The sequence below is a fragment of the Pseudochaenichthys georgianus genome, chromosome 16 (genome assembly GCF_902827115.2).
Source record: "Pseudochaenichthys georgianus chromosome 16, fPseGeo1.2, whole genome shotgun sequence".
NCBI classification, from domain to species: Eukaryota; Metazoa; Chordata; class Actinopteri; order Perciformes; family Channichthyidae; genus Pseudochaenichthys; species Pseudochaenichthys georgianus.
In genome coordinates, this window is record NC_047518.2 from 42,449,306 (window position 1) to 42,475,938 (window position 26,633).

General features: G+C 42.3%; 1 protein-coding gene across 1 annotated transcript in view; it reads left to right on the forward strand.

Annotated features, from left to right (window-relative positions):
• scap (SREBF chaperone) overlaps window positions 1-26,633 on the forward strand; it is a 64,244-nt gene that overhangs the window by 16,904 nt on the left and 20,707 nt on the right. The window contains 9 exon segments of the mRNA XM_034102343.2: window positions 4,895-5,015; window positions 10,445-10,602; window positions 11,500-11,720; window positions 13,464-13,569; window positions 16,174-16,346; window positions 20,381-20,507; window positions 23,699-23,811; window positions 24,475-24,569; window positions 25,821-25,919. Coding sequence (XP_033958234.1) covers window positions 4,895-5,015; window positions 10,445-10,602; window positions 11,500-11,720; window positions 13,464-13,569; window positions 16,174-16,346; window positions 20,381-20,507; window positions 23,699-23,811; window positions 24,475-24,569; window positions 25,821-25,919 — 1,213 coding nt within the window.

Below are 26,633 nucleotides of genomic sequence, written 5' to 3' on the forward strand. Positions count from 1 at the left end.
CGCACAGCAGGAACCTGGAACCGTATCCAGGCACTGGATCTGAGGTTGTAAGAGTCACAAACTGGAGCAAATCTGGCACATATGTACAGTGGAAGCTTACCTAAAATGGCTTTATACATTAATAAAAACCAATGCTGCATCCTACGCATAGTAAGTGAGGACCATCCAGTTAGGCTGTACAGTTTGCAATGATGAGTCCTATAGGGTGCATTTTATATATAACGCAGTGCAGCGTGGTAGAGTGGGTCAAGTTTGGCCAAAACAGTGGGACAGGCAAATCTATAGATGGTATCACCGTAGTCCAGCTGGGACAGGAATAAGCCAGAGACCAACCTTTTACGGGATGAAGTTGAAAAACAACATTTAAGTCTGTAAAGGAAGCCAAGAGTGAATTTCAATTTCTTAGTTAGAACTTCAATGTGGTGTTTGAAGTTGAGATTACTGTCCAACCAAAAGCCCAGATATTTGTAGGTATCGACAAACTCAACAGAGACGCCATCAAGGGTGTCAATGGAGAGGCAAGAGGACGCTGACTTGGGAGCAAAAAGCATTGCTTTGGTTTTCTTACTGTTCAAAAGCAGTTTGGAATCAAGAAGTGCATGCTGCAGCGTGATAAAATCAGATTTTAAATTGGAAACGGCCATATCCAGAGAAGGAGCACATGAGTATACAATAGTGTCATCAGCATACATATGATAGGTAGAAAATTGCATCTGATTACAAATATTGTTTACATATAATAAAAAGAGCAAAGGCCCCAAAATAGAGCCCTGTGGAACTCCCTTCTTCAAGGTGACAGGGTCAGAGACAGTACTACCCAACCTGACGCATTGAGTACGGTCGGTTAGATAACTCTGAAACCAGCAAATGGCATTATGACCGAAACGAGACATCAACATAACATTAGACATAATGTGGTGATCTACAGTGTCAAATGCTTTGGCCAGGTCAATAAACAATGCAACACATACAGATTTGTTATCCAAAGCAGCCTTAATATCGTCTAAGACTTTCAGACCGGCAGTCACAGTACTGTGCTTTGATCTGAATCCAGATTGCATAGGGTTAAGGATGTTGTGTGAATTTAAAAAAAGTTTTAGCTGAGTAGAAACTAGGGACTCAAGAATCTTTGATAACATTTTTATTTTATATATATATATTGATTTTTATATACAGAAACACTGTTTGTATAACTGTGTAAATGACTTTTAAGATGGGCTCTTTCCATCTCTCCTACCTTCACTATAAGCTCTCCTACCTTCACTATAAGCTCTCCAACCTTCACTATAAGCTCTTCTACCTTCACTCTAACGGTACGTCCACACAGCAGCTTTTCAAAAATCTTGAAAATCTTGGAGCTGGGCGTGTCTGAAAGCTTGGGGATTTTTTGCGAGCAACGTGACCAACAACCAATCACATGAATCTCCCGCCCCCGACATACAAAGAAAAAAACCCCGGGGATTTTATGCGAGCAATATATATATATATATAAACTCCCCAAACAGGTGAAAACCTACCAGTTTCCCCCACTGTCTCTGCCACCTCCCTCCATGCCTGGTTCCTCCGGTTTGTATCCCGTTAATAGTTCTGGTCGTAAAGAACCGGGTGATTTGCTACCGTAATTTCTCGTTTGGAATATGAGGAAATGAACTGCGGTCTGGTTCTCCCAGCTTATACGCGGTTTGATTGGCTAGCGCTTCTACTGTCAGATTTGCATAAACGGGATTTGATTGGCTGACGCTTCTACTGTCAGATTTGCATAAACGGGATTTGATTGGCTGACGCTTCCAGCTCAGCTTCAAAAGTTGAACATTGCTCAACTTTGAAATCCTGGAAATCTTCGCTTCGCTCCCCCACAATGCAGTTCGGCGAAAAGCGAGGCAAAGTGACGTCATCCCCATTCTTTTTTTTTTATTCTTTTTTTTATTTATTTATTTGACAGGGACAGTGCACATTAATTGACATTTCTGTAAATGCGTCAGAGTTAGCCAACAGGCTATGTTTCGTCTGTAGTCCCTGGACAGATGTTAAAAGTCATCCTAAAAACAAAAACAAAGTCAATGGGCAGAGAAGCGGTGGAAGATTCGTCTAAAGCTGCTGTGTGGACGTACCGTTAGCTCACCTACCTTCACTCTAAGCTCACCTACCTTCACTATAAGCTCACCTACCTTCACTCTAAGCTCTCCTACCTTCACTCTAAGCTCACCTACCTTCACTATAAGCTCACCTACCTTCACTATAAGCTCTCCTACCTTCACTATAAGCTCACCTACCTTCACTATAAGCTCTCCTACCTTCACTATAAGCTCACCTACCTTCACTATAAGCTCTCCTACCTTCACTATAAGCTCACCTACCTTCACTATAAGCTCTCCTACCTTCACTATAAGCTCTCCTACCTTCACTATAAGCTCTCCTACCTTCACTCTAAACTCTCCTACCTTCACTATAAGCTCTCCTACCTTCACTATAAGCTCTCCTACCTTCACTATAAGCTCTCCTACCTTCACTATAAGCTCTCCTACCTTCACTATAAGCTCTCCTACCTTCACTATAAGCTCTCCTACCTTCACTCTAAGCTCTCATACCTTCACTATAAGCTCTCCTACCTTCACTATAAGCTCTCCTACCTTCACTCTAAGCTCTTCTACCTTCACTCTAAGCTCTTCTACCTTCACTATAAGCTCTCCTACCTTCACTATAAGCTCTCCTACCTTCACTATAAGCTCTCCTACCTTCACTATAAGCTCTCCTACCTTCACTCTAAGCTCTCATACCTTCACTATAAGCTCTCCTACCTTCACTATAAGCTCTCCTACCTTCACTCTAAGCTCTTCTACCTTCACTCTAAGCTCTTCTACCTTCACTCTAAGCTCTTCTACCTTCACTCTAAGCTCTTCTACCTTTACTCTAAGCTCACCTACCTTCACTCTAAGCTCTTCTACCTTCACTCTAAGCTCACCTACCTTCACTCTAAGCTCTTCTACCTTCAGCTCACCTACCTTCACTCTAAGCTCTTCTACCTTCACTCTAAGCTCTCATACCTTCACTATAAGCTCTCCTACCTTCACTCTAAGCTCTCATACCTTCACTATAAGCTCACCTACCTTCACTATAAGCTCACCTACCTTCACTCTAAGCTCTCCTACCTTCACTCTAAGCTCTCCTACCTTCACTATAAGCTCTCCTACCTTCACTCTAAACTCTCCTACCTTCACTATAAGCTCTCCTACCTTCACTATAAGCTCTCCTACCTTCACTATAAGCTCTCCTACCTTCACTATAAGCTCTCCTACCTTCACTATAAGCTCTCCTACCTTCACTCTAAGCTCTCATACCTTCACTATAAGCTCTCCTACCTTCACTATAAGCTCTCCTACCTTCACTCTAAGCTCTTCTACCTTCACTCTAAGCTCTTCTACCTTCACTATAAGCTCTCCTACCTTCACTATAAGCTCTCCTACCTTCACTATAAGCTCTCCTACCTTCACTATAAGCTCTCCTACCTTCACTCTAAGCTCTCATACCTTCACTATAAGCTCTCCTACCTTCACTATAAGCTCTCCTACCTTCACTCTAAGCTCTCCTACCTTCACTCTAAGCTCTTCTACCTTCACTCTAAGCTCTTCTACCTTCACTCTAAGCTCACCTACCTTCACTCTAAGCTCACCTACCTTCACTCTAAGCTCTTCTACCTTCACTCTAAGCTCACCTACCTTCACTCTAAGCTCTTCTACCTTCAGCTCACCTACCTTCACTCTAAGCTCTTCTACCTTCACTCTAAGCTCTCATACCTTCACTATAAGCTCTCCTACCTTCACTCTAAGCTCTCATACCTTCACTATAAGCTCACCTACCTTCACTATAAGCTCACCTACCTTCACTCTAAGCTCTCCTACCTTCACTCTAAGCTCTCCTACCTTCACTATAAGCTCTCCTACCTTCACTCTAAGCTCTCCTACCTTCACTATAAGCTCTCCTGTCAGCTAAGCTTTAGGGTTGCTCAACACTACCATCATGTAATGAACACAGACAGACAGACGGACAGACGGACAGACGGACAGACGGACAGACGGACAGACGGACAGACGGACAGACGGACAGACAGAACAAGCAATGAGTGGTTTGGTGCTCTGAGGGAAACTTGTTTCATAAAAGAGCCACCCATTGGCAGGGGGAAAGAGGAAGGGGTCTGTCCAAGAAGCACTTAATCGCAGGAAAAGCCTGAGGCACTGGTGTCGTGTTTTCTTAAAGTGTTGCATAACACACACAGCACGTATGTGTATCGGGTGCTGCTAATAACTGATGTGCAGCCTCACAAACACTAAGGTCTGATCGTGTTTCAAATTATCATACATTTTAGCCGCTTGTAAGGCTAAGAAAGAAGCAGATATTTGTTCTAACTACTGCAGGAATCATCTGTTATGTTTTTTAAAGTATACGGCTCAGTGGTTAAAGCTGGCAGCTCATATGAAGCGTGTACAATTTCAGGCAATATCCCTCTATCTCCACTGTATCTCTATTAAAGTCTCTTTCTGGCCCAAAACTTTAAAAACAACAAAAATAATGCTTATTTTTCATACGCACACAATCTACATCGTAGTTGTTATACATACTGTAGTATAATAGACATAATGATGCAAAAAGGTTGAAGGACTGAGAAGCCTATACACATGTAATGTAGAATAAGATAGACAAAATGTGATTACAAGCTTTAAAGCAGAATAGATACTGTGTACTGTAGTTGTATATAAATAGAGATAGTCGTCGTCTGTTGCAGCAATAAGTGAAATATGAGTTTAACTTAAACATTGTTGAAAGTATTTCCTCCTGAGAGCTTTAATATTATTTAAAACTTGTGTCTCATATCCGTTTTGTCCCCTTTGTCTCGCAGCTATCCGTTGTTGCGGCTCCCCCTGCCTGGGACGGGTCCCGTTGAGTTCACCACGGGGGGGCGAGACTACAGCGTCCCTTCCCATGAGCCTCAGGGAGACCTCGGAGAGCGGCCCGACTGGGTAAGAGAAGATTTATTTATTTGTTTATTCCACACATGGCAGTTCTTATAAAACAAAACATGTACACTTATACTGGTTGTTTTTATATAGCGCAAAAGGTGGAAAGGAGCAGGGAACTTCTTACAAAAAAATAACAAAAAGGAAATAACCATAAAAACTCAAATAAAAGCAATATTCTTTTGGTCACAAATACGGAAACATAAAACCAGAACACAATCAACTTCATACTGTCTAATTATTACACTTTCTTTATACATTTTCTTAAACATAAAACATTTCTTACAGCCCTTTAAATCATTCGGCAAATAATTCCACTTCTTTGTTCTTTTAGATAAAGCACACGCACGTTTATATATACATCCCAGAATATTCCATTATTCTTATAATGAGACTCGTAAGTAGGCCTGTCACGATAATTACTTTTTTCGGATGATAAATGTTCCCGGAAATTATTGCGATAAACGATAATATTGTCGGCACCGTTTAGACCACTGACATAATGATAATATATAATAATAATTGAAGTACATCCTTTCAAACAGAACTTTTTTATTGAACATTCAACATTGCAAATGAAATATATATAAATGATATATAATAAATAAAACAAATTAAATTAAAAAAAGAATAATTAAATCACACACAACCAAAACAATCAATTAAATAGACTCAGGCTGGAAAACAGAGCTCTCTCTCTCATATACAGTGGGGCAAACAAGTATTTAGTCAGCCACCAATTGTGCAAGTTCTCCCACTTAAAAAGATGAGAGAGGCCTGTAATTTTCATCCTAGGTACACTTCAACTATGAGAGACGGAATGGGGGGAAAGAATCCAGGAAATCACATTGTAGGATTTTTAATGAATTAATTGGTAAATTCCTCGGTAAAATAATAAAAAAATAATTTGGTCACCTACAAACAAACAAGATTTCTGGCTCTCACAGACCTGTAATTTCTTCTTTAAGAGCCTCCTCTGTCCTCCACTTGTTAACTGTATTAATGGTAGGGATGCCAGCGATTATTCGAATATTCGTTACAGTCTCCATAATCGAATATTATTTTTAAAAATCGATTTTATTTATATATATTTTTTTATTATTTATGTTTTTGTTTTGTTTTCTGGCTTAGTTTCAACCAAAATATATATATATTAGTGCAGTCAAAATTATCGCGTTAACGGCGGTAATTAATTTTTTGAATTAATTGCGTTAAAATATTTAACGCATTTAACGCATGTGCAGAATGGCCCGCCCCATACGTGCCACCAGTGGCAGCGCCAGGGTATGGCTGGGGTAGGCTACACCCATACCAAGAAATGGCTTAGCCCCACCATGAAAAATGATGTTAAAGTAAGCAAAATAAAGTCTGCCAACTCGCGCGTAGTAAATTGCACAGACAGCAGTTAGTAAGATTGATTTCAGTAGCCACGGTTTTGAAAACTTTTGTCACGTAGTGATCGTCTTCTCAATAGAACATCTTTGATAACGGCGTGGTGTTGTTGCAGGAAGTCCCGACGGAGAATACTCTTGCTGTAGTACAGGGCAGAGCCATATAATAGTAATAATATGGCTCTGGTACAGGGGTGCACATAACTGGTACGCAGGTTATGTAATCTGAAATGTGTACCGTCACTTGTGTCACAAAGCGCATTTGCGTACCGACGTACTTGTGAAGCTTTTCCAGAAGGCGGTTAGATCACCGGACGACAGAGTCGGTCTCCGTGTGCACAGACAGGGCTGCTGTTAACGTCGGTCTGTACAACGGAACTGTGCCAAAACTACGCCAACCGGCTGCGGAGGGAGACTCCCCCCCTCTCTGGAGAACTGCGCTAAAACAGCTGATCACAACGTTCACACTCTGTGGTCACGAAGTACTCCACTAGCCCCCTCCCCTCTGTCGACTTTCCTGAAGTACTCCCCCGTTGATAGAAATCAACACGTAATGAATTAAGACCCCACGGTTTGATGATTGATAGGTGTGTGGGTTGTCTTTCATTTTGACATGCAGAAAAATGTTATAATAAACATAGATACTGTATGTTAAATGGATATATCCGCCTTCTTTCATTTATCTTTCCATTCCCAACAATATACATAAATAAATGGCATATTTTGGACATAGTCTCACAAGCAAAACAAACCTCCTTAAAAGAGCAGTCAAGTGTACAGTCGACTGTCCATACAAAGACCCAGATGCCTCACCAGGCCATATCCGAAATCTGTATCCATCAAAGATTTCGAGCAAGGAACACCAACATGTTTGCATTGTCGGGCAAATGCAACTTTGATTGCAAACTGTAGGGAAGGTGGGGGCTCTCGAGCTGCCGTGTTTGCTCCCAGCTGGGGGAATGGGGTGGTTGTGTTTCATGTGCAGTTTAAGGTTGGTCGTACTCGTATTGCTACCTTTTTAAAACAAATGCGACACACCGCCCGGCTTATTCAAGTCCGTAGCTTCGCCTCGCTGATTTGGCTTAAATCCAAAATATTCCCACACCGGAGATGTGGTATTAGGTTTTGCAACCACTTCCATTTAACTTCAAATTCCCCTCGAGTAAGTCACACGTTGTCTCCTGCTTGTCGCTATATTATTCATTTGGATGCTACACAGCTGCACGTGCACGAGGAGTGTCTGACTCCTTGTGTGTGTGTGTGTGTGTGTGTGTGTGTGTGTGTGTGTGTGTGTGTGTGTGTGTGTGTGTGTGTGTGTGTGTGTGTGTGTGTGTGTGTGTGTGTGTGTGTGTGTGTGTGTGTGTGTGTGTGTGTGTGTGTGTGTGTGTGTGTGTGTGTGTGTGTGTGTGTGTGTGTGTGGGTGTGTGTGTGTGTGTGTGTGTGTGTGTGTGTGTGTGTGTGTGTGTGTGTGTGTGTGTGTGTGTGTGTGTGTGTGTGTGTGTGTGTGTGTGTGTGTGTGTGTGTGTGTGTGTGTGTGTGTGTGTGTGTCCGCCCGCCCGCCCGCCCGCCCGCCCCTCACAAGCTCGCCTTGCAGACACAGCCCGCCTGGCTAAAATGCCGGTCACATGATGTGATGTCATCATTATTTAAACAAACACGCATGTAAACGGCAATTTATCGAGCTCAGAAAAGTAATCAAGTCCATTTTTATTTATCGTACGATAAGTCAATTTATCGATTATCGCGACAGGCCTACTCGTAAGCACTGTACACAAAAGACTTGCACATAGACATGTTTATAACTATTTGTTCATAATTATCTAAGCTACTGCGTGTCTTACCGTTTCTTTCTGGTCTTTTCTTGGTCTTGGCAATGTGTTTATATTATATCAATATTTAGAAATAAGATTCCTTATACTTTGGATTTCGTATCAAATGAGTGGCTTTTCCAGGACTTTTAAAGGCTCCATTACAGTAACCTGATGTCATACCGACATACCAGACTTTTCTATTATTTATCATTATAACCAACTATCATATCTGTATTAATCATTTATTTAATTATGTAAATAGTTTGTGAAAGCAAGCCTCACTTATCAATAGCAATATATCTGATCCGTGTAAGTCATCTTTATTTATCATGAATTTAATTGTGTAAACACCAGTTGTGAACCCCTATAATGGCGCGTTTCCACTGCAGGCCTCGCTCGGCCTCGCTCGGTTTGGTTAGGCCTTATTAGGCCCGGCTCACTTTAATGCTGCGCTTCCATTACAGTTTAGGAACTGGGGCAGTTACTATAGTAACGCAGTGTAGGCGGAGCCGTGACAATGAGCGCCCCAGAAAAACAGCACAGCCGTTAGCTGTTAGCACTCAGAGCTCACAGCTCCTCATATCTGTTCAGAAACTAGACACAAGTTAAACAAGTACAAACCACAGACTGCCTGTGTCATGGAGGATACAGTCTGTGGTTTATTTATGTCTGTAGGCCGTTGTTGTGAGTGTGACGGTCGGAGCATATACTGCTTTTTAGAAAACACGCATTTTAAAAGGGTGTTTCTCTGCCGTCTGTCTGCAGACTTGTCAAAGCGTTAATTCATGGTTGTTACTAACCGGTATCAGTGTGTTGTTACTTCAGCATCATTTTGAAACGTGTATTATAATTAAATCACGGTCAAATATGTTCATCTTGCTGTAGTTGTAGCCCCCTTGCCTGCGATTCTCTCTCTAGTTTAGCATGCTCAGCCCGACTCAGCCTGGTTGTTCCTGGCCCTAGAACCACGATTTTATGGGGCCAGAAAAACTGTGAATTAGGACCCGCTAGCCGGTACTAGGCCAAGAGGAAACGCAACGGCTCGGCACGCTTAAAGCAAGCTCTGCGCTGCAGTGGAAACGCGCCATAACAGGGCTATTCAATTGGCGGCCCGCGGGCCAAATCCGGCCCCGGGGTGATATCTCCTGGCCCTTTGAGCTTAATGCCATTTTTGACCCACTTATGGAAGCTTGGGGTAGTAATACAAAAACTACAATTTCTTAAAATGTAAATTTAAAATTTGAATGGCATGATATCCAAAACATGTTTTTTGAGGAATAGCTGGAATATGAAATGATAAGAAAAATGTAATTACAAAGATACTTCAAGAAAACCACCTCACCGGGTAAAAAATACCCACTTATGCATCTAAGGGTTAAGTTCTCAATTCATTGCATTTGCTCCCAATTCACATACGATCAGACTTCAAGATTTTACTATTAACCTTTAAAATCTTACATGGACTTGCACCTCCATATGTATCATCATTAATTACCCCGTGAATATCTACCAGGCTCCTACGATCACATTATTTCAGTCTCCTTTCCATCCCCAGAATTCACAAATCATCCGTAGAGCTCATTCATTCAGAGCACTTTCGTTTGGAATCGTCTTCCATTTCAGATCCGTGAAGATATTTCCGTTGACTCCTTTAAAAGCAAACTCAAAACCCGTCTCTTCGCATCTGTCTGCCTTGTAAACTAATTTCCATCTCCTAGTTTCCGTTCAACATTACCATCACTTCAGTCACATGCTTTTATCACATGGCGATACTTATGTTGTTGTATAATGTTTTTTAAATGTTGATGCTATGACGTTTGTATTTGTCTCTTTGTTTACTTTGTACAGCCCTTTGAGGCATTTCTTGTGATTTGGGGCTATACTCCATTTTGATTTGATTTGAAAAGCATGAAATTATTGTAGTGTGTGTGTGTGTGTGTGTGTGTGTGTGTGTGTGTGTGTGTGTGTGTGTGTGTGTGTGTGTGTGTGTGCGTGTGTGTGTGTGTGTGTGTGTGTGTGTGTGTGTGTGTGTGTGTGTGTGTGTGTGTGTGTGTGTGTGTGTGTGTGTGTGTGTGTGTGTGTGTGTGTGTGTGTGTGTGTGTGTGTGTGTGTGTGTGTGTGTGTGTGTGTGTGTGTGTGTGTGTGTGTGTGTGTGTGTGTGTGTGTGTGTGTGTGTGTGTGTGTGTGTGTGTGTGTGTGTGTGTGTGTGTGTGTGTGTGTGTGTGTGTAGTACCGGGGTCCTCCGGTGGCCTACATCCAGCAGGTGTTGGTGAAGGCGGCGGTGTCTCCGTGGGACAGCAGCCTGGTGCCGGTGGACGTGTTTCGGTCTCCGCTGAGTCGAGCCTTCAGCCTGCTGGAGGAGATCCGCAACCACGTGCACTCAGACGGGTAAACACACGTGCGCGCACACACACACACTCACACAGTTAAATATGTTTTGTGAAATGTCAATGAGTGCCTGTGCTACAAATATGTCGCTACTATTATAAACATAATGAATGCTGTCTGCTGCTTATGTTCCTGATTAACAGATTAAAAAAATTGCTCGCTTTATCTGACCAACAATCTGATTGCAGATTCCTCGGGACAATGTTTTACAATTACCTGCAGATTCAACATTCAAAAACACCATCATACACAAACTGTTTTGTAACTTTTATCAGGGACAAGGAACACTTCAATTGAACTGTATATTCATAATGAAGCATTTTACATTCGATAACTTATTTTCCTATCATTTAGTCAAAGAGAAGTCAAACTGAATAATAAGTTGAACAACTAAGTCCAACTGCCCCCCTTTTTAGGATCCATGGGTGTCTTTCACCTGTAAAGCACTTTAGTTCTGATTTGTACACCTTCTTGTTTTGCTTGGAAGTTGTACATTACAGTTCATTTAAGTCCATTGAAATAAAGAACATTTGAACAAGAGTGTAATGAGTTACATGCTGCTGCCCTTGTCTTGTTGTTATGCAGTTGATGGACTAAAGTTACCTCCTCTGCAAATACTAATTACTTGAGGCTCTTTTGTGTTTGAGATTTACTCCTGTCCTCTCACCTCTCTCTCCCCTCCGTCTCCCCCTCTGTCTCTTCTCTGTCTCTCTTAAGATAAGATAAGAAGTACTTTATTGATCCCAAGTAGGGACATGTTTGTGTTGCAGCAGCATAAAAAGACATGGCGTTGTGCAATAAAATTAGGAGACAAGAAGAAAGAAACTTGTCTTATTTCTTATAAAGACATTTCAACATCTCAATAGCAATAAAATATCTCGCTGTCTCCCCTCTCAGCTCTGGGGTTCGTAGTCTGGAGTCGCTCTGTCTCCAGGTGACCGATCTGTTTCCAGGGTTACGGCGGATGCAGTCGGTGCTGCCGGAGCATGGTTGTTTACTCGTTTCCCCCGGCAACTACTGGCAGAACCAGCAGGAGCTGTTCGACTCGGACCCCGACCTCCTGAAGACGATCCAGAAACACGAACCCAAAGGCCTCAGCACCTCGGCCACACTGCGAGGTGAGGAAGAGGAGGGAGATACATTACCCACAATGCATCTTAATCCTGTTTTTCAAAAGGGTTTAAAATCCTATGCTCTTTGGGGTTTTCCCTTTCCTGTAGTGGGTTATATAGGTTTTTGTGCACGGCTAAAATCCCAAAGTTCCCTCCAGCACATTTTTCATGATTTGCTAAGGGGCGGGACATCTCTAACAGTTGACCAATCACAACAGAGTGATATACACCTGAACATCAGCTGGAGAGGACTCTTTAAAGTAGAGACACTACATACTGATATACACCTGAACATCAGCAGGAGAGGACTCTTTAAAGTAGAGACACTACATACTGATATACACCTGCGCATCAGCAGGAGAGGACTCTTTAAAGTAGAGACACTACATACTGATATACACCTGAACATCAGCAGGAGAGGACTCTTTAAAGTAGAGACACTACATACTGATATACACCTGGACATCAGCAGGAGAGGACTCTTTAAAGTAGAGACACTACATACTGATATACACCTGAACATCAGCAGGAGAGGACTCTTTAAAGTAGAGACACTACATACTGATCTACACCTGAACATCAGCAGGAGAGGACTCTTTAAAGTAGAGACACTACATACTGATATACACCTGAACATCAGCAGGAGAGGACTCTTTAAAGTAGAGACACTACATACTGATATACACCTGAACACCAGCAGGAGAGGACTCTTTAACGTAGAGACACTACATACTGATATACACCTGAACATCAGCAGGAGAGGACTCTTTAAAGTAGAAACCCTACATACTGATATACACCTGAACATCAGCAGGAGAGGACTCTTTAAAGTAGAAACCCTACATACTGATATACACCTGAACATCAGCAGGAGAGGACTCTTTAAAGTAGAGACACTACATACTGATATACACCTGAACACCAGCAGGAGAGGACTCTTTAAAGTAGAAACCCTACATACTGATATACACCTGAACATCAGCAGGAGAGGACTCTTTAAAGTAGAGACACTACATACTGATATACACCTGAACATCAGCAGGAGAGGACTCTTTAAAGTAGAAACCCTACATACTGATATTAACCTGAAAGTAGTGATGTTACGTTCGCGAACGATCAGATTCTTTTGAACGGCTCTTTGGTATGAATGGAAAAAAACAAGTCGTACTTGGTGAGAGCCGTTCTTTTTTATCGTTGGTTCACTGCCTGCCATAAATCCACTTGCCTTTACGGGAACTTGCTTCTCTGAATGCAAATGTGCCAAAGATGATGGCATGACGCATGCTGCTGGAGTAGTAGTTTGGCTGGCTCAGAGATGTACATTTCTCTGTGAGTAAAAGTAGATATCTGGCAATACAGTCAATCATTACCCTGGTGATCATTTCGCGGCTCGAACGGCTCTCGGAAAGGAACGGAGCCATACGATACGGCTCCCTTCAAAGAGCCATAATTCCCATCACTACCTGAAATGAGCCCCTTTTAAAGTCACTGACATGGTGAACATCTCACCTTTCAGCTCAGGTGATTTAAAGGTGGGAGCTTTTTCTGGGTCTGTACTCGGAGGCAGTCGGGCTGAAACTCTGCTTCACACTTGAAGGTCAGCCAAACTGTCGACTCCAGATCATTCAGAGGCGGCAGTGTGAATATTCAGCCATCCGACTCTCTGTTTCTCAGTGACTTAAAAAGGGAACATTGTTTGAATACGTGCTGCGCTGTGTTTGATAACATATGTTGTTGTGTGTGTTTTAGACCTGCTGTTTGGCGTCCCTGGGAAGTACACTGGGGTCAGTCACTACAACAGGAAGAGGGTGGTGACGTACACTATCACTATAGTGCTCTCCACCTACGATGCAAGGTGAGTCACACAAATATAGAGGAGAAAATAAAAATACAGTTTTGCTTGAATTTCCTTTTTTAACTTTTTCATATTATGGCACAATTTGTTTGACGATTTTCAGCTTGATTGGTGATCACTTGTGGGCTTTATGTTGTGCGTACAGTGACATGGAAAGTAACCGACAAATAAATACAGTTTTACACAGTATGGACTTATTATTTGAAATGAATTATTATATAAATTATTCAAGGTTAAAGTATACATTGATATTGTATGTTAACATATATTAAGATGTAAAAAGAAAAGGGAGAAGGGGTCGGATTAAATAAGTGTAAACTTCTTCCGACCCCTTTTCGGACGTGTACTTAGCTAAAGCTTTGTTGTTTATTGAGATCAGACAATGATACTACAGATTATTCAATTATTAATTAAATATTAATCATCTTTTGTTTCATTTGTATTTTCTTTTTGTTTTACACGCTCGAAAAAAGAAAAAAAAACTAATTATTTGTCTTTGATTATTCTCTAAAATGTATGAATACGCAATTCCTTATATCTAATTAAGAAATGTTACGAACATTTTGTGTATTTGTTCAAAAATAGTTAATAGAAACAAATACAATCAGCCAACAAAATCCCATGAATACAAATATTTAGTTGACTCTGCTTTCAAACTATTCAAACCTATGTTTTTCTTTTATTACTTGACACCAAATAAAGACAAGTATCATATTGAAACCCCTTTTGCACCTGTTCTAAAAATGCAAATTTGGTTTGTTTCTCTTGTAAAGCTGCAGACTGCATTCATTATTGCTGTGGCTACTTACAATGACTTGTGTTGTAATTCATTTAGCCAGCATTTCTGAGACTACTTGTACTATTTAACCTCGGACTGAGCCAACAGGATAGATGTATCCAGAAGTGCTGAATTGCTCGACTAAGTAATTGTCTGGAAGCAACTGGATATTATTCATTACATTACATTGCATTTAGCTGACGCTTTTATCCAAAGCGACTTACAATAAGTGCGTTCGACCAACAAAGTACAAACTTGAAGAAAACAGAAACATATAAGTGCATCAGGTTTCATAGAGCAAACACATTTCAAGTGCTACTCAACTGGCTTTAGATAAGCCAGCCCTTTATTAGTCTACAAGTGCTTTGTTAGCAGTTCTATCGCTCGAAGTGGAGTCGAAAGAGATGAGTTTTCAGTCTGCGCCGGAAGGTGTGTAAGCTATCTGCTGTCCTGATGTCAATGGGGAGCTCATTCCACCATCTTGGAGCCAGGATAGCAAACCCACGTGTTTTTGCTGATGGGAACTTGGGTCCCCCTCGCAGCGAGGGTGCAGCGAGTCGTTTGGCTGATGCAGAGCATAGAGCACGTGCTGGGGTGTACGGTTTAACCATGTCCTGGATGTAGGAAGGGCCAGATCCATTCGCAGCATGGTACGCAAGTACCAGTGTCTTGAAGTGGATTCTAGCAGTTACCGGAAGCCAGTGGAGGGAGCGGAGGAGCGGCGTGGTGTGGGAACATTCAGGAAGGTTGAAGACCAGACGAGCCGCTGCATTCTGGATGAGCTGCAGAGGTCGGATGGCACATGCAGGTAGACCAGCCAGGAGGGAGCTGCAGTAGTCTAGGCGTGAGGTGACGAGAGCCTGGACCAGAACCTGCGCCGCTTTCTGGGTCAGCTGGGGACGCATCCTCCTGATGTTGTAAAGCGTGTATCTGCAGCAGCGGGTTGTAGCAGCGATGTTTGCAGTGAAGGACAGGTTGTTATCTAGGGTCACACCCAGATTCCTTGCAGTCTGAGTCGGGGAAACAATAGCGGTGCCGATGTTGATTGTCAGGTCAAGAGTGGGACAATCTTTTCCCGGAAGGAAAAGCACAAGGTTGAGCTTGAGATGATGAGCGGACATCCACTGAGAGATGTCTGCTAGACAAACAGAGATGCGTGCGACGACCTGGGTCTCTGAGCGGGGAGAGGACAGAATTAGTTGGGTGTCGTCAGCGTAGCAGTGGTATGAAAAACCATGTGGGCTAATGAGAGTTTGTGTACAGGGAGAAGAGGAGGGGACCAGGAACAGAGCCCTGAGGGACCCCTGTAGTTAATTGACAAGGGTCGGACTCAGACCCTCTCCAAGTTACCCTGTAGGTGCGGTCTTTGAGGTATGAGGTGAGGAGGGAAAGTGCAGATCCTGAAACTCCAAGTTCTTGGAGAGTGCGAAGGAGGATCTGATGATTCACCGTGTCGAATGCAGCAGACAGGTTCAACAGGATGAGGACAGAGGAGAGGGAGGCTGCTTTAGCAGTGTGCAGTTCCTCAGAGACAGCAAGGAGGGCAGTTTCTGTGGAGTGACCTGCCTTCATCATTTAATGGAATGCATTTGTAGTGCTGATGATGATCTGTGTGTGTGTGTGTGTGTGTGTGTGTGTGTGTGTGTGTGTGTGTGTGTGTGTGTGTGTGTGTGTGTGTGTGTGTGTGTGTGTGTGTGTGTGTGTGTGTGTGTGTGTGTGTGTGTGTGTGTGTGTGTGTGTGTGTGTGTGTGTGTGTGTGTGTGTGTGTGTGTGTGTGTGTGTGTGTGTGTGTGTGTGTGTGTGTGTGTGTGTGTGTGTGTGTGTAGGTTCCTGGGCAGCCTGCGGTCCCGTCTGAAACAGCTCCACCCGTCAGCCAACTGCAGCCTGAGAGACGACCACATGGTTCACGTTCATTTCAAAGAGGAGATTGGCATCGCAGAGCTCATCCCGCTCGTCACCACCTACATCATCCTGTTCGCCTACATCTACTTCTCCACACGTCAGTCCCTCTCTATTATATTATATTGTATCTGTTTTATTGTGTTGCTCTGTTGGAGGAGCCTGTGACCTAAGATTGTCATTGTCATAACTACACTGTAGCTATGCACACGTGACAATGAAAGCCTTGCATCTTGAAATCTCATTCTGCTCCGTCCTGTGTGTCTGGTTCCTCCGTCACTTTTCTTTAGTGTGTGTGTGTGTGTGTGTGTGTGTGTGTGTGTGTGTGTGTGTGTGTGTGTGTGTGTGTGTGTGTGTGTGTGTGTGTGTGTGTGTGTGTGTGTGTGTGTGTGTGTGTGTGTGTGTGTGTGTGTGTGTGTGTGTGTGTGTGTGTGTGTGTGTGTGTGTGTGTGTGTGTGTGTGTGTGTGTGTGTGTGTGTGTGTGTGTGTGTGTGTGTGTGTGTGTGTGTTAGAATGAACCCTTCGGCGACTTTCTGAACAAACTTTCGCTCGTTAAACAAACACTTACTCAAAGTACATCAAATAATATCAACTCCCAAGCCCGTTCATTTATTCATGACAGCCACCTTTTTTTTTTTAAATTAAAGTCCAAAAGTAAGCTTAAGATTTTCCTAACTCCATTTTTCTTTAATTAAATATGTTTGTATTTTATTATACATTTTTTTTAGACGTGGAAGCAAAAGTACTGACTTTTTATTTGAATTCTAAGTTCAATAAAATATGTGCTAGATCTTTAAAATGTAGATATTTTTCCGGATAAATGTTTAAAAAAAACTAGCTTGAAAAGTCTGTAGTTCAACGCAAAGGGGAAACAAAGTAAAATTGTTATGGACTAATCTTAAGATGTGTTCTCCATTTAATAAGCTCTAATTCAATAACTTCACTACCTGGCATACTAAGAAACTTGCATGCCTCTTTTTACAAACATCCTAACACAGAACTTCCTCTTTGAGGTGCTACATGGCAGAGGTGGGAGTAAGTCCTACATGAGCAAGTCTCAAGTCTTGACCTACAAGTATCAAGCAAGTCAAGTCATGCGAAATTCTGATGCATAAGCCCAGTCTCCGCATTTAAATTAGTTAAAAGACAGTGGTTATGGAAATGGCTCTCTCACGGAACCGACTAACTCCCCTTGTGTGTGTGCAGCTCTCAACGTGCCCAGACTTGGAGTGATTTTCACCTCTTTTAATACTTTCCACTTCATAACGTGACAGCCATCTTGGTGTTGGTGACGTGTGCGACACCAGAGTTGTAGTTCATTCAGCGCTTCACACAAAAAAAGTGTTACTTCACAGTTTTACGACACATTTGTATTTTGTTGACTTGCAAAATTATCTTTTAATTTGACAAACATCATGTGTGTAATTCGTTGCACAATTCAAACGGGATCAAAACATAATCGTTCTCTCTCCATTGACTTCAATACATGATTTTTACAAAATAAGGTCCCATGGAGGTCCACCGGAAAGGGAGGGACTTCGCCGCTCTATTTGCCATTACACATATTTAATTTAAATTTCTGTTAACACTAGAACCGCCAACAGCGTCAGCACCTACAGGTAAGAGAAACTTCTGTGCAGCAATGCAGGGAGTCACCGACTCAGGAAAGAGACACGGGAAGAGCAGGAGCTTTGATGTCAACAAGATAGAACCATAACACCTCTATCAGCTGATCCAACAGGCAGGAACATAGAACCATAACACCTCTATCGGCTGATCCAACAGGCAGGAACATAGAACCATAACACCTCTATCAGCTGACGCCATCAGGCAGAAACATAGAACCATAACACCTCTATCAGCTGACGCCATCAGGCAGGAACATAGAACCATAACACCTCTATCTGCTGATCCAACAGGCAGGAACATAGAACCATAACACCTCTATCAGCTGATCCAACAGGCAGGAACATAGAACCATAACACCTCTATCGGCTGATCCAACAGGCAGGAACATAGAACCATAACACCTCTATCAGCTGATCCAACAGGCAGGAACATAGAACCATAACACCTCTATCAGCTGATCCAACGGGCAGGAACATAGAACCATAACACCTCTATCAGCTGATCCAACAGGCAGGGACATAGAACCATAACACCTCTATCAGCTGATCCAACGGGCAGGAACATAGAACCATAACACCTCTATCGGCTGATCCAACAGGCAGGAACATAGAACCATAACACCTCTATCAGCTGACGCCATCAGGCAGGAACATAGAACCATAACACCTCTATCAGCTGATCCAACAGGCAGGAACATAGAACCATAACACCTCTATCAGCTGATCCAACGGGCAGGAACATAGAACCATAACACCTCTATCAGCTGATCCAACAGGCAGGAACATAGAACCATAACACCTCTATCGGCTGATCCAACAGGCAGGAACATAGAACCATAACACCTCTATCGGCTGATCCAACAGGCAGGAACATAGAACCATAACACCTCTATCAGCTGATCCAACAGGCAGGAACATAGAACCATAACAACCTCTATCAGCTGATCCAACAGGCAGGAACATAGAACCATAACACCTCTATCAGCTGATCCAACGGGCAGGAACATAGAACCATAACACCTCTATCTGCTGATCCAACAGGCAGGAACATAGAACCATAACACCTCTATCGGCTGATCCAACAGGCAGGAACATAGAACCATAACACCTCTATCGGCTGAGGCCAACAGGCAGGAACATAGAACCATAACACCTCTATCAGCTGATCCAACGGGCAGGAACATAGAACCATAACACCTCTATCGGCTGATCCAACAGGCAGGAACATAGAACCATAACACCTCTATCAGCTGATCCAACAGGCAGGAACATAGAACCATAACACCTCTATCGGCTGAGGCCAACAGGCAGGAACATAGAACCATAACACCTCTATCGGCTGAGGCCAACAGGCAGGAACATAGAACCATAACACCTCTATCAGCTGATCCAACAGGCAGGAACATAGAACCATAACACCTCTATCAGCTGATCCAACAGGCAGGAACATAGAACCATAACACCTCTATCGGCTGATCCAACAGGCAGGAACATAGAACCATAACACCTTTGGTTTACACCATCATTTAATTTGTTCCTCTTCTTAATTTCCTTATAAACTAAGTAGGACGATTTAAAACTCAGTTAATTAATTAATCAGTTTATCATCATAACAGATCAAAAAGTTCAGATGGATTTTACAATAAATCAAGGAATGATGCACTTCTACAAACAAAACAACATAACTAAAACATTTAAACAAACTACTAAAAGTAGATGAACCTATTCAAAAGTTTACAGTAACTTCTGATAATAACACAGGGGAAATACACGAGGCCTCTCTCTCTCTCTCCCTCTCTCCCTCTCTCTCTCTCTCTCTCTCTCTCTCTCTCTCTCTCTCTCCGGACAGCCCGTCAGTATCAGGGTTAGTCAAAATGAATGCCTTGGCGGTTCTAGTGTTCATTTACCGTTTTGTCTTCTCTTTGCTTAATCGATTTGAAACCAAGTCTCACGTAGCTTCAACTTAACGTTAGCTTTGTAGCTAACACAACACATTCACGAACCTTTCTCTGTGGGTTTTTTGTAGTGACGAGTGAAGTTGGATGTTGTGGTGGTCGTGTCACTGATGTTTAGCTGCAGACCCTGCATACCGCTGTTCTCTTCTTATTAGCGTCATCGACAAAATAATCCTTGAATCCAAACTTCACTATTTGTGGAGTAACGCTAGCCGCTGCCGTGTTAACTGACACTCCTGCCGTCGAGTGGGTTGCCAGGTTTTTCGAAAAAAGTAAACGTAATATCTCACTACAAAAACAAACGCAAATATTTAATTTTAAACAGTCAAGTCCTTTCAAGTCATCCGTCTCAAGCTTAAGTCAAGTCTCAAGTCATGAATACCAAGTCAAGTCTTTTATCAATGTTAGTCAAGCAAGTCTCAAGTCAAAAACATGCGACCCGAGTCTGACTCGAGTCCCCACCTCTGCTAAATGGATGCAGTAGTTAATATATTAGCTATATAGACGGCTCCAGTGTCCTGTCCTCATCTTTTCTCCTCCTCCCCCCTCAGGTAAGATCGACATGGTGAAGTCTAAGTGGGGTCTGGCTCTGGCTGCCGTGGTCACCGTGCTCAGCTCTCTGCTCATGTCGGTGGGACTCTGCACGCTGTTTGGACTCACACCCACGCTCAATGGAGGGTAGGAATGCTGCTTCTGTTTTTAACATCGGTCTGTCAAACAGTATACCTTGAGAAAAGGACGGGAACAGAGATGAATGCTGAGAGTTTGGGGGTATTTTTTGCCCTTAGAAAACAGTTGGTTTCAACTAAGTATCTGAGGCATCAACACATGAGTCTGACACTTATGGATTCTGAAGAACAAATGCGTTATTAATCTCTGATCGGAAATCTAACTTTCACTGTGTTGTTGTATTTACATTAATAATAATAATAGATTCAATGGAGGCGTGTGGCGCAGTGGAATAATGCGTTGGTGTTGGGATCAGGGGCACAGGTTCAAACCCCACTGCAGTCAGCATGTCGTCGTGTCCCTGAGACACTTCAGGGGATTGCCCACAGTATTGAGTATGTAAGTCGCTTTGGATAAAAGCGTCTAACATGTAATGTAATTTAATTTGTATAGCGCCTTTCCTTTACATGGTGAACAAACAAACAAACAAACAAAAGGGCCAAATAATAAAGTAAAAAAAATAAAACATTACACGCAAAGGACCTTTAAACATGCATTAATGGAGAGGTGTCTGAGTGAAGGGGGGCTGACTTTGAATGGTTTAGGCCCAAAATACATTTCTGACCTCCTGCTAAATGATGAACCATCCAGATCTCTCAGGTCTTCAGGGACTGGTCAGCTTTCTGTCCCCAGAGTCAGAACTAAACATGGAGAAGCAGCGTTCAGTTATTATGCTCCAAATATCTGGAACAAACTCCCAGAAACCTGCAGGTCCGCTGCAACTCTGACTACTTTTAAATCCAGGCTGAAGACTTTTCTTTTTGTCGCTGCTTTTAATTGAACTATTCACATCTTAAACTGCACTGTAACTTTTATCCATGTATTTTTTCTTTTAATGTTTATTTTATTAGCTTTTCTTTTTTAATGCTTAATGTCTTTCATTTTTTGTATAGCACTTTGAATTGCCTTGCGTTGAAAAGTGCTATATAAATAAACTTGCCTTGCCTTGCCTTGGTTAGGCTCTCAGAGGGTTTTGGAGTTTGCTTCACCTCGGATAACTCGGCAGTGCCCAGAGGGTGACCTGGCACCTCTCCAGCCACCAATCCACTCTCTGTAATTGGTCTAATTGGGACTTGAACTAACGACCTTCCGGTTCCTAAGCCAAGTCCCTACAGACTAAGCTACTGCCAGCCAGGGGGCCACAGTTTGGAAAAGAGAGCGTACTCCATAACTGTTGGTCCATTACTTTGGTGCTGACTGGAATATCTACCAATCTAAATACCTCTACGTTTTGGACACACACTTGTGTTTCTGAAAGGATCATTTAAACAACTTTGTGGATTGCGTAAGATTTGCTAAAGACATCCATGGTGCCCAGCAGATAAATCCTTATAGATGTTGTGAATCCTCAACCAGTGCAATTATGAAGTCTAAATGTTATTTACGCATTCAAACCTACTAACTAATTTCATTTCCATCAGCATCAGTTGTACTGCTAGGATGCTAAACCCCAACATGCTAATGCTATAACTGTTAGCCTTTTAGCTAGCATTTCTTACAACCTGTGTAATTTGTGCTTTTCAGAGGCAAGTTTATTTATATAGCACTTTTCAGCACGCGACAATTCAAAGTGCTTTGCAAAACTAATTAAAATACTTTTTAGGAATAAATACAGTAAAAACACATTATATAGAGAACATTTTATAAAAACCAACTACTCTGGATACTAGTTGTTACATGTGGAACGTTACAGAAACAAATCTGAATTTGAGTCTCAGTGGGAACTTGTTCTGCTGTCCTCGTTATGCGCCGCTATCGACGTTCAAATATATCCTGTTAATATTTACTGCGGCAGTTACAGCTTCATCATTATCTCTTATGGTATTCCCAGAGAGACAAGGACAGGTCCACACACACGCACGCGCGCACACACACACACACACACACACACGACCCTAACCTAAAGTCTTCACCCTAAAATGAATGATTCCCCTCCATGTTGTCCCCATAAGGGAGGCGAGTCCCCACATGTGACTGTGAACAGATTTAGGTCCCCACAAGTATAGTAATGCTCGGACACACACACACACACACACACACACACTCACACTCACACTCACACACACACGAAGCACGTTATTGACTCTCCACTTCCTCTGCATTGACTTCACATGGCTTTGCGTTAATGTTTACAGCAGAATCTAAGAATCTGTGTGGGCGGGGCTTCACCCGGGCGGTGGAGATGTTGTGATATTGACATTTAATGGTTCGTCCAATCGTTTGAGGATTATTAGAAAGCAGTTGTTGTGGCGTGACAGCGGCAGAGCGACCAACCGGTGACCAGGATCCACGCAGCTGTGGGCCGTGCTTCACTCTCTGTGTCGAGGTCAACACAACGAGAGCATGCAAGACACACACTGCTCACTCATGGTTCTCTCCACACACTGATATAGTGGAGTGTGTGTGTGTGTGTGTTTTTATCATGCAAAGTGTTAGTGTGTCTGATGACTCCTCTGTGACCCACATATATACACGTTACCCTATTCCTCCTGCAGTTTATCTCTACTTGAACAATAATCTCTCTGTACACGTCAACAGAGGAGGAAATTCCCAGCAGTCACTTAATAAGTCATTAAGTGTAAATATTGGCTTACTTTTGGCAGGAATTCAACTTGTTTTATTTACATTATGTCATATTTACTGTTTTATTTTGGATCAAGCAATCTCTCATGCTCATCTTTAAAAAAAGTCAGGTCTTGTTTATCCTTTCCAAAATTATCGCGGTCCACAATATCATCCCGATAATGAAAGAAGCACGCCCTTAAACATACCGGAAGCACTTTAGCTCGCATCGTGTTAACAAGCAAACATTTAAATTGCATGACACATGGGATCTTTAGAAATCATATGGTCTTCCTACATGAATAAAGATTACGTTAATAAATACATTAAAGCTTAGTGAGATCTTTCCACCATGAGACTTGCTTTATTATTTTAATCGGGCTGTATTACTTTCTTTACTCCGATGATAACGAGCTTAACAACTTCTCCCAAGTCCCTCGTGTGAGGACATTATCACCATTATGTGCTTATTAGAAACTCACTTCAACGTGTTTCTACTGTCCCCTCCTTCCACAGAAGAGGGGCCTTTTTAAATGTTTTGTTCTCGAGTTTAAAAGTGTGTTGTCTTGTGTCTCCAGAGAGATTTTCCCGTATCTGGTGGTTGTGATCGGCCTGGAGAACGTCCTGGTTCTCACCAAATCTGTGGTGTCCACCCCTGTCGACCTTGAGGTCAAACTCCGCATCGCTCAGGGTAAGAAGCGTGTGTGTGTGTGTGTGTGTGTGTGTGTGTGTGTGTGTTAGGGCTACTAAATTAATCGTATTTTAATCGCAATTACGATTTTGGCTTGCAACGATTATGAAAACAACATAATCGAAATAAAACTTTTATTTTTTTAATTAATTTTTTCAGTTAATCGAGATTAGGATTTTTGCCATAAATGTGTGCGTGTGTGTGTGTGTGTGCGTGTGTGCGTGTGTGTTAGGGCTGCTAATAAATGTATCGTATTTTAATCGCAATTACGATTTTGGCTTGCAACGATTATGAGAACAACATACCGGTAATTTTTCAGTTAATCGAGCGTCTGTGTGTGTGTGTGTGTGTGTGTGTGTGTGTGTGTGTGTGTGTGTGTGTGTGTGTGTGTGTGTGTGTGTGTGTGTGTGTGTGTGTGTGTGTGTGTGTGTGTGTGTGTGTGTGTGTGTGTGTGTGTGTGTGTGTGTGTGTGTGTGTGTGTGTGTGTGTGTGTGTGTGTGTGTGTGTGTGTGTGTGGTGTGTGTGTGTGTGTGTGTGTGTGTGTGTGTGTGTGTGTGTGTGTGTGTGTGTGTGTGTGTGTGTGTGTGTGTGTGTGTGTGTGTGTGTGTGTGTGTGTGTGTGTGTGTGTTGTATTTGTGTAATGGTATCATTGTTTCTGTCCAGGCCTAAGTAATGAGAGCTGGTCTATCATGAAGAACATGGCCACTGAACTGTGCATCATCCTCATTGGATATTTCACTCTGGTGCCGGCTATCCAGGTAACACAAACGCCGTTGTTTTGTCCCTTCAGAAAGAAACATAGTGTTGCATAAAAGCACTTAAACGTGTTTTATGTACCGAGGCAGAATATGTTTAATGAAGTACATCGATACCCCATTACGTTACATTTCATTGAGCCGATGCTTTTATCCGAAGCAATCCACAATGAGTGTAATAAACCATGAAGACACACTTTAAGAATTCAGCGAGAATTAATCTTATCAGCTGCTGCATGAAGTCTAAAAAGGGTGCAAAATGACTAGCCTTCACAGCTTCTTAGTTTTGAAACGCTACGTGCTTTGCCTGTTAGTGCTGTCTGATGTCTCCACTATAACACTGCCCGTCAATACAACATCCGTTCAATATACACTTACGTGCAATTAACGCTTATTACTTAACAATGTATTTACTTGTCAATGATACTTGATACTTTAATATATTCACTTATAATTAGAAATACTGCTATTTATTACGTTTTTGCTTATTTGTTTGTATTTTTTTCTTTTTTAAACGTGTGCTTTTTATTTGATATAATAATCTAATCTTTTTGCCTTTTTGTCTGCACTGAACCGCAATCTGATAAACCATCTGTTCCGATTGCACCTTGGCAATACAAGTAAAATAAATAAAAAAAGTTAATTTTGGCCTTGAAACTAATTCCCCAGCACTTACAAGGGTATGACTTGCTTGGAGTGAATATATCTGCGCTTTCCTTGTTCTTCAGGGTTTGAATCCTTATGGTTTTTGCACTTATTATAAGTCGTATTTAGGATATGTCCCCTCCTGACCCAGAAACCGACGCAACTTCTGGTCCAGGCTAACATCAGCCAAACGGCTCGCTGCACCCTCGCTGCGAGGGGGACCCAAGTTCCCATCAGCACAAACACGTGGGTTTGCTATCCTGGCTCCAAGATGGTGGAATGAGCTCCCCATCGACATCAGGACAGCAGATAGCTTACACACCTTCCGGCGCAGACTGAAAACTCATCTCTTTCGACTCCACTTCGAGGATAGAACTATTAACAAAGCACTTATATACTAATAAAGGACTGGCTTATCTAAAGCCAGTTGAGTAGCACTTGAAATGTTTGGCTCTATGAAACCTGATTTCTGTTTTCTTCAAGTTTGTGTCTTCTTGGTCGAATGCACTCATTGTAAGTCGCTTTGAATCAAAACATCAACCTAATGTAATGAACCTTTGCTGCGTTGCTGTGGGACGAATAAAGCATTTCTGATTCTCTCATTTCTAGGAGTTCTGTCTGTTTGCTGTGGTGGGGCTGGTGTCCGACTTCTTCCTGCAGATGTTCTTCTTCACCACGGTGTTATCTATAGACATCCGACGCATGGAGGTGAGAACTCTCCCCTATGCATACACTGGAAAAAATGCTGCTCCAAAAACAAGTAAATATATAATAAAAACAAGGTGTTTTCGCTTTTAATAAGTGCACACATCGGCCAATAGAACAAGTACAAAATGGCTTGGTAAGATTTGTTGAAGTAAAGAAGGGATATTTCGATAAATGAGACAGAGTTCCCGTTAGAATATTTTTTTGCCGGTCAACATGTCCGTTAAAGTTTAAATCTTCCGGACAAAATTTGAAAAGTGCCGATCAAAGGTCTTCTTTGTTATTTAATATAAAGTGAACAGTAACTTACAATAACACGGGAATAATAAACGGAGCCTCTCCCTCTCCTGACAGCCCGTCAGTATCGTGCAGCTCGAGGATCAGTAATGAGTGACCCGACAGTAAAACTAAACATATCTATAACTAGTTTAGGTAGTTTGAGAGGTCATTAAAATAGCTACGTGTGATATTCTAACCTGAAGTGTGTTTTGTCCGCTCACCGCTGCATGTGATCATGCAGAGCTGCGTGTCGAGTCGTCAGCAGCAGCTGATCTCTCTCTCCCGTCAGATTAGACTTCACTCGCGTTTATGTCCATATCGATCAGATCCAGCGAGTTCTAGCTAATGATATGACTACCTGCTTATTAAAAGACACCTCAACAATAATCGTCGCTATGCAACCGGGTGAGGCCGCAAAGCGCAGCATTATGCATTTGT